Raw genomic sequence first — 14,476 nt, forward strand, 5'->3', positions numbered from 1 at the left:
ATTTGGATTGGGCTTGTGAAAAGTGCACAAGGGAGGATACATTTATAGTGAACCACTGTATATACATATAGAGTGAGCCACCATGGTTTCAGTGACTCTATGGATGCATTTGTCTGTGCACCATCAGGGCAGCTCACAGCCAGTGAGACCAGCCTGTGACAGACACTGGCCCCAGAACTTGGCCAGAGGAGCTGTGGGTGTGGAGGTGCCAGGTGGCCAGGCTGAATTGCCTGGATCTATGCACAGATGAGCAGAGGGCTTCAGCTTAAAGAATCTACTCTGATACCCTGCACAACTGCTGTCCATTAACTCCTGCTGGAAGACTAATGTTTAAAGATAAGCTACATCACAATTTTCAGAGAAGAACACCCAATGCCCATAGCGACAAAACTTTTAATTTCTCCTAACAAGTGCTAGAGGTATAAAAATCTTCAGCCTAGAGGAAAGTGGAACCATTCCTGGAATTTGAAAGAAATAGCACTCTGAAATCAGAAGAGTTTTTAGTTTTCAAAACTTAGTTTTCACTTTCAGTCAAGCTGGAGTGGCCAGAAATGTGCATTTGTACTTGAAGAAGGGCTGAATGGAAGGAGAAAGTGTTCTGTGCAAAGCAGAACTACAGTTTTTATCTTCCGAGTATGCAGGTGTTAAAACCAAAATCTGTTAAATATTTTCATCTTTATTATTATTATTATTGTTGTTTCTTTAATCTGGTGTTATGTGATGAACTCTGCTAATGAACCAAGCCAGAACTCAGTATTGAAATTAAAGAGATTTTGAACATAGAAAGAATTAGGTGGGCTTGAAGATAGAAGTAGACAAGTTCAGCTTTCCAGAAACATTCATGAATTTGCAGATGAATAACAGCTGTGGTTCTGCAGTGGGGGATCATGTGCCTGACCTAGTGTGGGAGAAGTGGCCCTTGGTGGCATCACGGTGATGCTGCTTCCTGCAGACACCAGAGGGATGGTGAGCAGCTGCTCATACCAACCCACTGCTCTTCAGAGTGTGCCACTGCCAAGTACGTGTCGTGTGCCAGATAATCAGCATAGCAGTACCTGAAGACAGGTACAATTAGCACACTGCCAAATTGCCCTTCTAATGCAGTCTTCTGAAAACACAATATATGTATATAACACAATAGATGTTTCCAGAACAAGAAAGTTATTTAGTCACCACAATATAAAAAAGACATTGAACTATTAGAGAGTGTCCAAAGGAGGGCAACAAAGATGGTGAAGGACCTTGAGGAGAAGCTGTGTGAGGAGCAGCTGAGGTCACTTGGTCTCTTCAGCCTGGAGGAGACTGAGGGGAGACCTCACTGCAGTTACAACTTCCTCATGAGAGGAAGAGGAGGGGCAGACACTGATCTCCTCTCTGTGGTGAGCAGTGACAGGACCCAAGGGAGCGGACTGAAGTTGTATTGCGGGAGGTTTATATTGGATATTAGAAAAAGGTTCTTCCCCCAGAGGGTGGTTGGGCACTGGAACAAGCTCCCCAGGGCAGTGGTCACAGAGCCAGCCTGACAGAGCTCTGGAAGTGTTTGGACAATACTCTCATGCACATGGGGTGATTTGCAGGGATGGTGCTGTGCAGGGCCAGTGTTGGACTTCATGATCCTCGTCTCTTCTAACTCTGCACATTCTGTGATTCTGTGATGCTGTGCAATGCTCAGGGGAAATTTCACTCTAAATACTCTGAACTTCAGGACTGAGCTCTCCATTTCAAGAAAGATTAACTCAAATGTAAATGAAGAAAATTGTTATGAGGATCTTTGTAAAATGGAGAGTTGTATCTAAGGATTGGCAAAAAGATAAATAGATACAGGGATTTAACCTAGGAGAGAGGAAAAGTTATGCAAGATAAAAAAATAATATTGTCCTGTAAGGGGAAGATATGATCTGGCCAAACTTAAACATGAACAAGACATTAGAAGATGGCTCCTCATTTTTACTATGGTGAGATCCTTTCCAGCTAGAACAAGAGGAACAAAAAACTAAACTGCTTTTAGGATGAGACATAAACATGTTCATGGAAATCATGATAACAAATCATACCAGTGTAATCTAACTGTCAGACTCAAGCTGTTCTTTTCAGCCCTGTGCTCACATGCACCTATACAGACCCTGGCAAGCATCCCTATCAAAGGCAATATATGCAGTGTCTGGTGGAATACCACATACTTCACTTCAAAACCATATGGGATTTTTTGACAGGCTTCAGGTTAATAAAAAAATATTATTTTCTAAATTGCACATCTCAGAACATTTACTTTCTATACTAATGACTCTTCCAACACAGCACAGTGCCACAGAGGACAAATCCCCCTTCTGAAGCTTAGTCACCATTCCTTAAATGGACATGGAACGTAGCCTTGGTCAGAGAGCTTTGCACTCCCATGTCACGCATCCCTACCAGCTACTTGCCATGTTCTTAAATCACCCTAATCTTTACCTGCTTTTTGGAGGGCTGACAAGTATTGTGTTAATTCCTCATCACATATCCTGAGCCCATCTCTCTTCAGCACAGTACAGACACGTTGCAAATAACAATTTTACAGCCAGCCACACGGATGGAAAATGGAGAAGCCACAGAGTCGGTGATGCTCAAGCCTACTCTCAAGCCTGATTATCACTTTGTGGTGCAATGTGAAATACAGAACAAAAAATTAAAAGTGTTTATTCAAGGTCTTAGGCCCAATGGAGAGTGGATTATAACAAGCAAACCTTATTTTTTTTCAATTTCAAACTGAGTTCCTATTAAGGAAAAAGTATCCTTAAGCAGTTATTTACTGAAATGCTACTCACAGTTCCCTATTCTTCATCCCTGTGCTGAAAGTGGAGAATTTGTTCTCTCAGTCTGTATGTATTGCTTCCTTCTACTTCCTAAGAAGATGCCTGAAAATTTACCTGGCCCAGAAACGGCAAAGGACAAGTTGAGCAACAATCATCAGCAATTACGTGATTTTATTTAGTGGAGGAAATAATGAATAATAAATTAACTTGAAGGTGTGTTCAAGCATTGGCTTTCACAAGTAAAACTGAAGAAAACCCTTGATGACTGACACATACTTACTTCTATTTAGTTACTAATTTGGGGTTTTTCCCTAGGCAGTTATACTGAAGTTCTTTTGTGAAACACTACATAAAAATAGAAACATTCCTGCCTGCCTGCAGACATTACCACTCTTCCCATTACCAGAAGTGTGTTACAGTAAGTCCTACTGGCATTTAAGAATCACTTGAATTGTTATTATCAAAATTGCTCAGTAAAGTTTCATGATGACTGAGCTAATTTACCAGCTTCCTGCTGCTATTCCACCCACACAGTTCTGGATGTATGCTGCATTTTTTAATACTTTTAATCTCTTGCACTCATGAACTGAGTCTACACTGAAAAGAAATTAAAAAAAAAAAAAAAGAAAAAACACCAACAAATTAATCTCTCATACTCAAGAGAATAAAGAGATCCCATTTAGAATAGGGAAAGTTTCTAAACTTGGTGTCTCATAGCTAAGTCAAGACTAAAAGGGGATTTAAACATCATTATTTTCACTCACATTGCCCAAACAAATTCAGCCAGTTCAGTTTGCAAACTGGTCAATGTGAATCACTAGCGTGAGTATAATGTATCTGAACACAGTGCAAAAGCTCACAACTGTGAAGGGACAATCGCTTTATCAAGATGATTTATGAATTGCTAAGAATTGTTTTTAACAACATAAAATAAATACAAAGGGAAATATCCAACTTGTATAATACTGATATTTACTTTAGAAATGTAATCAGGATAAAAATTAATCCAAACCTTGTACATTTCTCTGCTGTACTGGACTCTGTGTCATACATACAAAAAGTCCAGACTTATTTCCCATACATTCAATATTCCACTGCAGCTCCAATCCACAGTGCTCCTCCAGTTTCCCAGGTTTGACAGGACCTTCTGCTGTGAACCTGGGCCTTCCTTTGTCAGCAGCCCAACAATGCACACAGAGAGAAACAACTCAAAACCAGACACAAGATTTACGGAGCAGAAAAGAGTTTTAGAAGAGAGACGTGTGTTCAGACTTGATCCACAGGGAAAGCATATCCACAAACATGTTTTTGAGAACACCTGACTTCCACTAAAGGGAAGACATTTTTCTCCCTTGCTATGTGTGCAAATTCAAAAGTGAGAGTTAGGTAATAGTGGATTACTATTACTTTCACTATTACTTCAATACACTTTACTATTACTTCAAGTGGAATTACTTCCATTTCAGTTTGTAACAGTTTTTTTACAGTCTTTGAGAGCAGGAAGTGAAAAGTAGAAAATTAACCCAGTAAGGTTTTATAAATCTTGTGGATCAGATTTTTAAAAAATAATTCACAGTTTTAAGAAGAAAAATATGACATCACATGTAGGCAACCAGTTAAGTTAACAACCACAAAGTATAGTTCACACAATCAGTCCCCTGGTTATAAAGTATGCATGGCTGCAGGCAAACTGTTTAAGCAAAGTTAGAGATAGAATCAAGGATAAAGTGTAAGGAGACAAGCATCTAAAGCACAGATGTTTTCAGGCCACCTGCTGGTGTCCTTTCATTCTTTCCATGGTGAACACAAACCATCTTTGAGCTCTTTTTCATTGCTTATGCGACATTGGTAGAGGAACATGCAATGGCTGGCAAATTTAAATGTCAGAGTTCTCTTTAAAACCTGAGATCTGCTTGGCAATGCTTCGGGAAGGGTATCACTGCCACAGACAAGGATGTTTATTCAAAATAAACATAAATAATTAAATTGTTTGTCTTTACAGTAAGAACGAATCCAAAGAAATTACATCTTACCATTTCTAACACTGTCAATTACACAACTAAATACAAAACATGAATTTTGTAACCTCTCAGTAAAATGACCAGGTATTAGAAAAAAACCAAAAACCAAACCCAACCAACAAATCAAGAGAAAAAAGACCCTAAAATATAAATGAAACCCATAAACAAACTGAAAAGACAGTTAACAGTTAACATAGGGTTTCAAGCAGAGGAAGCATTTTTAAACTTTGTAAATACGGAAACATCAACAGTGCCCTTAGTTACATAGGTAATAGATTTATATATATAATCTAATCCAGATTTAATAATTAAAAAAATATATTTAAGTCTTCCTCTTACAAGACAACATAGAAATTTGACTCAAGTCCAAGACCTGCCTACATAGGATTACTTTTCAGCTAAGTTCTCTATCACAGACTTTTGGTCCATGGTCATTAACCAGCTCAAGGGATCTCACTGATTTTTTGGGTAATACATCATTGTCTCTATGACATATATCAAATACAGAGAAAAAATTTGTTCAAATACAGAGAAAAAAATTCTCACGCACTGTCTACAGTGACAATGATAGAGATACATTCATCTTCCCAGCTTCTTGATAGAGCAAAACCTGCTGTTTTCCCTTAATCCATTCAACTGCCTCAGCATTCTCATGAAAGCACTCAACAGTAACTTCAAGAATAGCTTTGGACACAGAAATATTTTGAACTCTTCATCTGGGTCGAGATGGGAGGACAAACTGAAGCTTGCAACCTGACTGCACCCAGCCCAGTGGAAAAAGTTGCCTCATTTCCTCATCACCTGTGACTGTGGGTAATAGCTCATTCCAGAATGTCTGATTTTCCCAAACCCAGGTGAAGATGCTGGCCCTCCCTCATGTCCCAGCACAGCGAGCTGGCAGCTGGAGCTGTGCTGGGCCTGAGCTTGGCCTGGCAGAGGCCAAGGACGAGAATCAGACATGCAGCTTTCCTCCCAGGTGAAGTCACGTGCTGTAACATAAATGTGCCTCCTCCCAGTCAACTTCACAGTGACAGAAGGGGTCCTCAAAAGTTCCTCATGTGTCTGTTAGTTACTGAAAGAAAAGAATGCTGGCAGAGCCATTTTTGCTTTCACATGCATAGAAACAGTAAATTTTCAACCAGCCCATTTCATAGCACACTATCACAATCAGCCTCTTTTCTTCACCACTGTATTTTATTTAAAATTACTTAGTTTTCAGAGCAACCAAACCAAATAACTCTCTCTTAGAAAGAAGTATGTTACAGCTAAGCAGATTTTCAAGCAGTTGACACTTACTGGCCATTTGCATAACCCAGAATTTATTTGCATCCTGTCTCTAAAGAAGTATTTACTTGAAAGGCAGTCTAAAAGATTTGGCCGTGGTCACAAGGAAACCAATGGCAGTCAAGAACAGAATAAATTTAAAGAGCCCTTGCTCTACCAATTAAAAATATGAAGTTTAGACATAAAAGTACAAAATTTGGAATGTTGCACTGGCACAGCTCTTTCATAAATTTAACACTTATGATTCTGGAAAATAATTTTCCTTTCATAAATTTAACACTTATGATTCTGGAAAATAATTTTCACAAAATAAAAAGTAACACCGAGGCTCTAAGATGGCTCAGATTATTTGAGAACAGTAGGAAACTACAAACTTTTAAGAAGATCCCAAAGGACTTCATCTAAAAGCACCACTGTCAGAAATGTGGCATTTGGAAAAAAACAATGGTTCAGTGCAAATACTGATAAGAAATGGAAAGATAAAACACTCCAACCAACAGACAGTACTGTCTTGTGTCTGCTTCTGCTACTAGCTGCACTAAAAAGGAACCTTCTCATTTTATGTTATGTTCCTCTTTAAATGTATTCTCATAAAAGAAAAATTTTGGACAAAAACAGACCTAAAAGCCTGCTTATATTGCTAGCTTTTGAGAAAAGCAAAACACCTAATAACTGACTGCTCAACTAAACCCGTATCACAAAATCAAGAGAAAAATAATGTGTACCTTTTTATTTCTACACACGGGGTTTCAGACCACTTTTCTCATATTATCCAAATGGAAAGTCCTCCTACTGTACACATTATATACAGTGAGAAAGGCAAATGTGACTCCCCTGCCTAAAAGAAGCTGTTTTTCAGGGACATGGCAAGCCAGTTCACAGCCACTTCCACACCAACACAGCCATAGGCAAACACAGTAGTTTGAATTCAACTCCACTCAGTAGCTTACATGTAAACAGAACCTTCTGAAGCAAAACTAGCTTTAATACAAACTCCAAAAACTCAATCAAAAAAACCCACAATACATGGTTTCATGTCATGCCCTATCTTTGCTAGATTCATTTTGATGCATAAAGAAAAATCCAAAAAAGCTGGAATGTGGTAAATGCAGAATTCTGCATGTCTGATTTCTAGTGCCAAGAATTCATACAGCCTGAAATCCTTATGAGCCATGGTAAATGGCAGTAGGAGAAATATTAAAGTTTTAATATTTCACTACACTGCTGTTTGGAAGGCATACGTGTTGAAAAGGTGTCCCAAAATTATGTGTATGTTAACTTCATATAAAAACTCACCACATTTACAACCATATTTCAATTTAATTATTGTACACAGGTTAACAAAAACACCGGGTTTAACAAAAACAATATTCAGAATGGTACAACACATGTTCATCTTCTCCAGGAAATAATATTACAGGTGATCATCTTAGAACAATTTAGCCACACTAGCAACAGGAGTTCTGTTAAAATGCAACTGTGGTCTACTAAGCCACTTATTTTAGCACTACAGAGTATTTGAAGTTAAGAGTCCTACGGCCAAGGCTTAAAAATCATTTAAGATTCAAACCTCAAAATGTCTTACAGTCAAAATGACAGTATTCTTAAAAAACCACAACAAAATAACCCCAAAACAATTAATTAAAAGGCTTCTGTATTTAGTTTTATCCTCTTCATGGCATTCTCTATTTATATAGCTGCTTATATCATTGGTAATAGGGTCTGTATCTGGCTTGATCAGGGTGATGTGGTCCAGGAAGGGGGGCCTGAGCAGGAGGCCCTTGCATCCTTGGAGGTGGAGGCGGCCCCCTTGGAGCCGGCCATATCCCTGGACTCATTCCCCCAGGTTGTGTGAAAGGGGGACTAAGAGTTCCTTGATCTTCGCTGAACTGTGGCAAGGAGTTGGGATTATAGTGATGGGGAGGGGGAGCATTTACATTTACAGGTGGGCCTCCATGCTGAGGAGGGGGAGGTCCCGGAGGAGGATGGTTCATGTAGGGCGGCATCTGGGCAATGATGTGTCCGGGCGGCGGGGTTATGGGCGGAGGGGCAGAGGTCATGGGGGGCGGCGGAGCCTGGCTGTACACCATGTGAGGGGTGCCCGCCGCCTGCGGAGGGTGCTGCAGCGGGTGGCTGATGGGCGGCGGCGGCGGCGGGGGCGGCGCGTAGTGCTGCTGGGGAGGCATGATGTGATGGGGGTGCGACACCACCGGCTGGCCCTGGTACTCGGGATGATGGTGAGCAGGCGCGGGTGCTGGTGGAGGCGGCTCTCGAGCACCGGAACTGGAATCATCCTGAATGGGGACAGTTATTAAGTTGCTGTGTTTCCTCGTTGAGATGCGGAAGGTGTCCTGGCTGACCGGGCGGGGCGGCGGCGGAGCCATGGACATCTCTGCAGGAGGAGCACGGATGTCCTCGTGGGGCTGGCTGTAGTGCTCGTGCGGCACGTGCTGCAGAGGAGGCGGCGGCATCATGATGTGCTGCTTCGGCGGGATGTGGCTCAGGTGATGTTTCTCAGGGGGCATTATGAAACGCTCGGGAATTTCGGCCGGCGGTGGGGCAATAGGAGGATGTACGGGTTCGATGGGAGGACGAGTAACAGGCTTCCCAGCTCTCATGTGCCGGTGGTTGATGTGAGCTTGTAAGTCCCTCTGTGACAGGTAAGTTCTCTTGCACCCCTGAACAATGCTACACATGAAGAGAGACCCTCGTACACACTGCTCAATTCGCTGCACAGGTTCGTTACAGCTAAATAAACAGAGAATATTGATTTATTGTCATCAGAGAGAGCTCAACACCCATTCTACCTTGTTAACAAAATTAGCTAAATTAGATTTGAGAATTTTGCCCCACTGTAGCAATGAAAGAAGCTTTTCAGTGATTTTGATGTTTACCTAATTTATAAATCTCAAAATGTAACTATGAAAGAACATGAAAATTCATGAGGTAAATTTTTTTAAGTAGCATCTCTCAAACAAATTCTTCTGTGCATTAAAATATGGGTCATTTTCATTAAGTAAATCAAACTGCTATTAATTCCTTTTCAAATTACAGCATTAACAGGTTACCTATCCAAAACCAACAAAGTAAACACTGATCTCTTAGAATCCCAAAATATGGAGTAGGAACTAAAAAGTTCTGAGTACTCTACTGCCACTGCTAAATGTATATAAATAAAAGTCATGTTAATAGAGTATCTAAGTTACTTTCTTACATTTCCTTTAATAACAAATCTTGAGATAACTTACCCTGGACACATCTTATCTCCCTTTTTCTCATGTAGTATAGCACAGTCATAGCAGAAAACATGCTTGCAAGGTATCTAGAAATAAAAAATTGCTGTTAAGACATCATGTATAAATATCTATGTCATTCTGCAGAATACAGTTCCTCCCTCCAGTACTGTGGGAAGAGTACAGTTTATAATAATAATATAAAGTAACTAAGTTACCTATGAGGTGAACAAGCATAGCAGTGGTTAACAAGTTACAGCATCTTTGCACAGAAATCTTCTAGAACAGTTTATGCTGAGTTTGGAGGCTTTTTGGGTAGTGTTTGGGGTTAAGTGTTGGTAAAAAACTTTGGCAAAAGTTTGAGTTTTGCACCATTACCAACACTGAACTTTCACAGAAGCTGCATATGCAATATGATTACACTTGTCTAGCTGGCAAGGAAGGAAGTTTTAAAAGCATTAACTGTCATTAAGTCAGATGCTGAAGCCTGTAAACATCACACTTAGAAATCTAAATTAATCTTGGGAATTTTTAAAGGTACATAAAAGTGAACAGCATTTTCTAGCTTCACTGCAAGTCTTCAACTGAGATAAAAAGCTTATTTTCAAACCTAAGGAGTATAAGGTCAAAACCTCAGAACCTGAAGGTTTTTTTCCTTTGTGATGGTGACCTGTTTTTTGTTTAACATTTTCAGGCTTACTTTATTGAATCAGATGATAAAGCAAAGTCAGTCAGACAGATGGAACAAAAACACTTGAGCAGTGAAGGCCTCCAGCTCCATCCTGCTTACTATTCTGCTGTTTGTTCAGATGTCTGTTGAAATCAGTAATCTCTAGAAACTTCATACAGACACAGGAAAACCTAATTTTATCTAAATGGAAACCATGGCTGCATCTTCCACTGGCAATTTCACTCACCATGCGTCCGTACATTTTGATGGGCAATCCACACTTATCACAGAAATGGACTGGTGTATCATCCTTTTCCCCCAACAAGTTTATCTGGTGGGACAGAGAAGAGGGTGAGAAAACAAGCCCCAGTATCACTAAAACTTCACATTTCAATTATCATCAACATACCCATTATTTCTGAATTGGCTGAAAAGGAAGCAAGAATGCCACAAACAGGAGAAAGCAGAGGATGTATTTTCAGTCAGACAAAAATAACAAAAAAACTTTTAATTAACAAAGTATCTACCAGGACTATCTATAGTTTGGTATGAAACACAGGTGAAAATTCGTATCTTTACCTTATAATCCCAAAAAATGGGTCCAGGAAATCTCCTTTGGTTGCCAAACATTTCACCTCCTTTACATTCGTATCGCTCCTCCTTGTTATAATCAAATTCTTCTGTGGAAAGGAGAAAGAGAAGAAAGACACGAGCCAACCACAACACTTTGGAAATTGACACCAGCTGCTATTTAGAGCATGGGTCATTTTTATTGAAATCATCAAAAAATGCCACAGCACCTCCAATCTGCTGAGTCCATTCTACAGAAATGTAGAACCAAAGCAGTAAGACAGCCTGTTTTGGAAATGGGCACTACTGAAGCCCTACAGTGAAGTAGCACTTGGAGATTTGAAACTTGTTTTGCATTTAGACAGAACCCTGGACTCTTAAGTCTCTGAGTAAAGTCTCGAAAAATCCTGTAGAATAATACATTTCCCTACTACAGGGAATTTATATGAATTTACCTTCATCACCAGCTTGTGTCTTCGAAGGCATCCTGTTCATATTTCTTGGAGTTCGAGGTGCAGGTTTGGTTTTATTGGTCTGTTTTGAAATAAGCTTTATAGGGATTCTTCTACGGACATCAAGACCACCCAAAGATCCTGAACTATTTGTTCCTTGCAAATCATTGTCTGTGAAAGAAAATTGTAAAAAGTATACATTATAAAAATTTATTTAATAGTCTCTAAAGAGGTTAAATATTAACAGAAATGTTTTAAGAAAACATTTAATTTTTAAAGCTTGCTTAAGACTCCTACAACATATTAAAATTTTATCACTAGAAAATAGGTATCCCTCACAGACAATACAAGAAGCCACGTCACAAAACTGTATTTGGAACAGCAAGGAAGTTAGGAAATCTAGTTTAAAAATAAAGCTATTAAAATAATCTAGCTAGTCACACATTTCTCCACAACAGAAACATTAACCTTACAGCTCTTCTCACCGCGTGAAGAGCACTGGAGAGTCAATTCTTTGTAGAACCTTGACTACACAGAATTTCTTATGTGAAAAGATAATTTTTACAATTTATGTGTATTGTTTACTAAAGTAGGAAGGAAACTAGTTTCTCTATTAACTCATCATCTTGACATATTACTTAGAAATTTATAAAAAAGTATCACAAAAATACTGGTACTTAGGAATACATAGTTACATCCTTCCTAAACTGAAAATTACTGCTCCCAGCTATATACAAAATTCTCCTTAATCAGATTTACATCTAAGTACCAGGGTGAACAAAACAAGAAATAGCCTGACACATGCATAAGCAGGTACAGGCTCCAAGAGATAACATAGAGCAGGCAATGCAACAAGCAACACAAATGAGGAGGCATAACTCCCTCAAACTCCAGTGAGTTTATCTGAAACCACCCCACAGCATCTCATCCATGAAAAAATATGAAGTTACATCTTTCACAAATCTTCCCAGCTCACTGGAATTTTATCTGAAAATGCCACAGGTGTTTCAAAGCAGGGCACACTCAGTCTGGAAGGGGTGAGCCCCGAGCACTTACAGCCCTGCAGTTCCACAGGGTAGGGCACTCCAGCCCTAGAATGACTGCAGAGGCCCCAAGGATTGCAGTGCAGGACACTGAAATTAGGGTCCATTAGTGCAATTCTGCACAGTGCCTCACCAACTGCTGTCTCTCAAAGCCTATAACCACCACAACAAGTGGCATCATAACAATGCAACAAGTAGAAGGAAAAACAAGAAAAAATGGGATTGCTCTCAGTTTTTCAGCAGCTACGACCAAAGCCAGGAAATGTATCTGTTTCAAACTGGGACTGTGCCCTGGCAGTCCTGTACCTCCAAACCAAAAGCCTCAGTTTCCTTAGATTGATCAAACTCCTCTTAGCACTATGGTTGACAGTTTCACTCTAAAAGGAAATACACTAAAGGCAAAAGCAATAAAGCTTTTTTTTACTTCATTTGCTGTTTCTTTCAGCTGTCCAGATGAACCTGCAAACACTCAACTATATCATCAGGCTTCTGCAGGGAGTGCTTGACCAAGGCATCAGAGGTAAAGCTGCTTGTTTTCCATGTGTTGGGAAATTGTTTTCTACCAGAATACACAAAACCACAGCACCATAAACCACAAAGATCTCTGCTGCAACTCAGTCCATTTGCAAACAGGGACAACTAAAACGAATTTTAAAAATCAAACACTTGTTTATTAGTTAGTCCATTGAACTGCCAATACATAGTCGCTTTTCCTCCTTATAGCCTTTTGTACCAGGAATACTTACATGAGCTAGCTGCTTAACTATCCAAACTACCAAGTTTACTAGTCACTCATGCTTTACAGAAAGATAATAAATTCCAGTCTGCATGAGCATAGCTTGTGGGATTATGTCCAGAAAAAACTACAACAAACATACCAGACTTGTTAAGACTACTTAAAAAAGCTCTAATTAGAAGTGATGCAACCTAGTGAAATGTCACCTTCAACTTAGTTTTACTTTTGCATTTCAAGCTTTATTAAAATTCACAAATAAATCTCAAATACTTTATACAAATAGTCATAAAGCAATCTTTTGTAAGGGAAAGGAAAAAAATCCTCCAAAACCACCCTAGCACAAAGCGCACGTCCATTCATTTCTTCACTGCACTACGCCAGCGCATTAACTCGCGAAGGATCACAGCTGCGCCAGCGCGCTCACCGGCGAACGACATTTAACCCACCACACCGAATTTAGGCACGGGAGGAAGCTTCCTCTCGGGCCACGACCGCGGAACCAGGAGACACACTGTGGGCCGCACGCCGGGACCGCCGCGGGCAAAGGAGCGTCCGTGCCCCGCCTCCGGGAGTCGCGGGCCGCAGCCGGCGGGGCCCGGCCGCTCCGGCCCGCCCGGCGCCCGCCGCCCCCCCGGCCCGGGGGTCCCGCGGCCGCTCCGCCCGGCGGGGCAGCGCCGGGCCCAAGGCGGCAGCGGGGCCGCGGCGCCTGCCCGGGCAGGAGCAGGAGCAGGAGCAGGAGCAGGCCCCGCGGCGCGCCCGAGCCCCGCCGGCGCTCCGGGGCCGGGCCGGGCCCGGCGCCGCCGCCCCTGCGCCGCCCCGCGCCCCCCGGCCCCGCTGGGCCGCTCCCGGAGCGGCGGCGGGCGCGGGCCCGGCGGGGCGGGCACGGACGGGCCCCCGGCCTCCCCCTGCTCACCATTGTGGTCCATGATGCGGCGCGCGGCGCTGTGGGAGCGGAAGGGCGCGGCCGGAAGCGGCGGGGCCGCCTGCCCGAGCCCCGCCAGCGCTCCGGGCCGGCGGAGCCGCGGCGGCTTGGGGCTGGGAGGCGGCCCCCGGGGCTTTGGGGGAAGGACGGAGTGAAAACACGAGCGGTCTCTCGGTTCGGAGCCGTGCAGGCCCCGTCCGGCCGCCTGAGCGGCGCAGGCTCCACACACGCTGGGAAGATGCGGCGCCGCAGCGCGCTCTGGGCTGCTGGTGTCAGCATTAAGTTCAGCATGGAAATGGCAGATTGGTGAGCCTTAAATTATAGCATAGAAATGGCAGATTGGTCAGCCTTAGGTTCTAGCATGGAAATGGCAGATTGGTGAGCCTTAAATTATAGCATAGAAATGGCAGATTGGTCAGCCTTAAATTCCAGCATGGAAATGGCAGATTGGTGAGCCTTAAATTATAGCATGGAAATGTCAGATTGGTCAGCCTTAAGTTCCAGCATGGAAATGGCAGATTGGTGAGCCTTAAATTATAGCATAGAAATGGCAGATTGGTCAGCCTTAAATTATAGCATGGAAATGGCAGATTGGTCAGCCTTAGGTTCTAGCATGGAAATGGCAGATTGGTCAGCCTTAAATTATAGCATGGAAATGGCAGATTGGTCAGCCTTAAATTATAGCATGGAAATGGCGGATTGGTCAGCCTTAAATTATAGCATGGAAATGGCAGATTGGTCAGCCTTAGGTTC

At 41.9% G+C, this 14,476-nt stretch overlaps 1 protein-coding gene across 4 annotated transcripts; it reads right to left on the reverse strand.

Moving 5' to 3' along the window:
* Positions 1 to 7,397: 7,397 nt before the first annotated feature.
* On the reverse strand, positions 7,398 to 13,747 carry CBLL1 (Cbl proto-oncogene like 1). Of its 4 annotated transcripts, none has more exons than XM_021539123.3 (6): positions 13,715 to 13,747; positions 11,026 to 11,193; positions 10,580 to 10,677; positions 10,248 to 10,331; positions 9,346 to 9,419; positions 7,398 to 8,845 (listed from the first exon to the last, which is right to left on the reverse strand). In XM_021539123.3, exons 1-6 carry the CDS (start codon positions 13,725 to 13,727, stop codon positions 7,804 to 7,806), a joined length of 1,479 nt encoding a protein of 492 aa, XP_021394798.1. In that variant the 5' UTR covers positions 13,728 to 13,747; the 3' UTR covers positions 7,398 to 7,803. The 4 variants fall into 4 exon arrangements, with proteins under 4 accessions (XP_021394798.1, XP_021394797.1, XP_021394799.1 ...); XM_021539122.3 differs by having other exon boundaries at positions 10,580 to 10,680; XM_021539124.3 differs by lacking the exon at positions 13,715 to 13,747 and adding an exon at positions 13,248 to 13,383 and having other exon boundaries at positions 10,580 to 10,680.
* Positions 13,748 to 14,476: the final 729 nt, after the last annotated feature.

The sequence above is a fragment of the Lonchura striata genome, chromosome 1A, assembly GCF_050655825.1.
Source record: "Lonchura striata isolate lonStrDom1 chromosome 1A, ASM5065582v1, whole genome shotgun sequence".
Taxonomy (NCBI): domain Eukaryota; kingdom Metazoa; phylum Chordata; class Aves; order Passeriformes; family Estrildidae; genus Lonchura; species Lonchura striata.

Coding starts and splice junctions, on each gene's coding strand:
- CBLL1 (XM_021539122.3), bottom strand. Junction 9,420..10,247: donor TCAAAATGTACGGACGCATG/GTGAGTGAAATT, acceptor TTTTATTTCTAG/ATACCTTGCAAGCATGTTTT. Junction 8,846..9,345: donor GGAGATAAGATGTGTCCAGG/GTAAGTTATCTC, acceptor CTGTTTATTTAG/CTGTAACGAACCTGTGCAGC.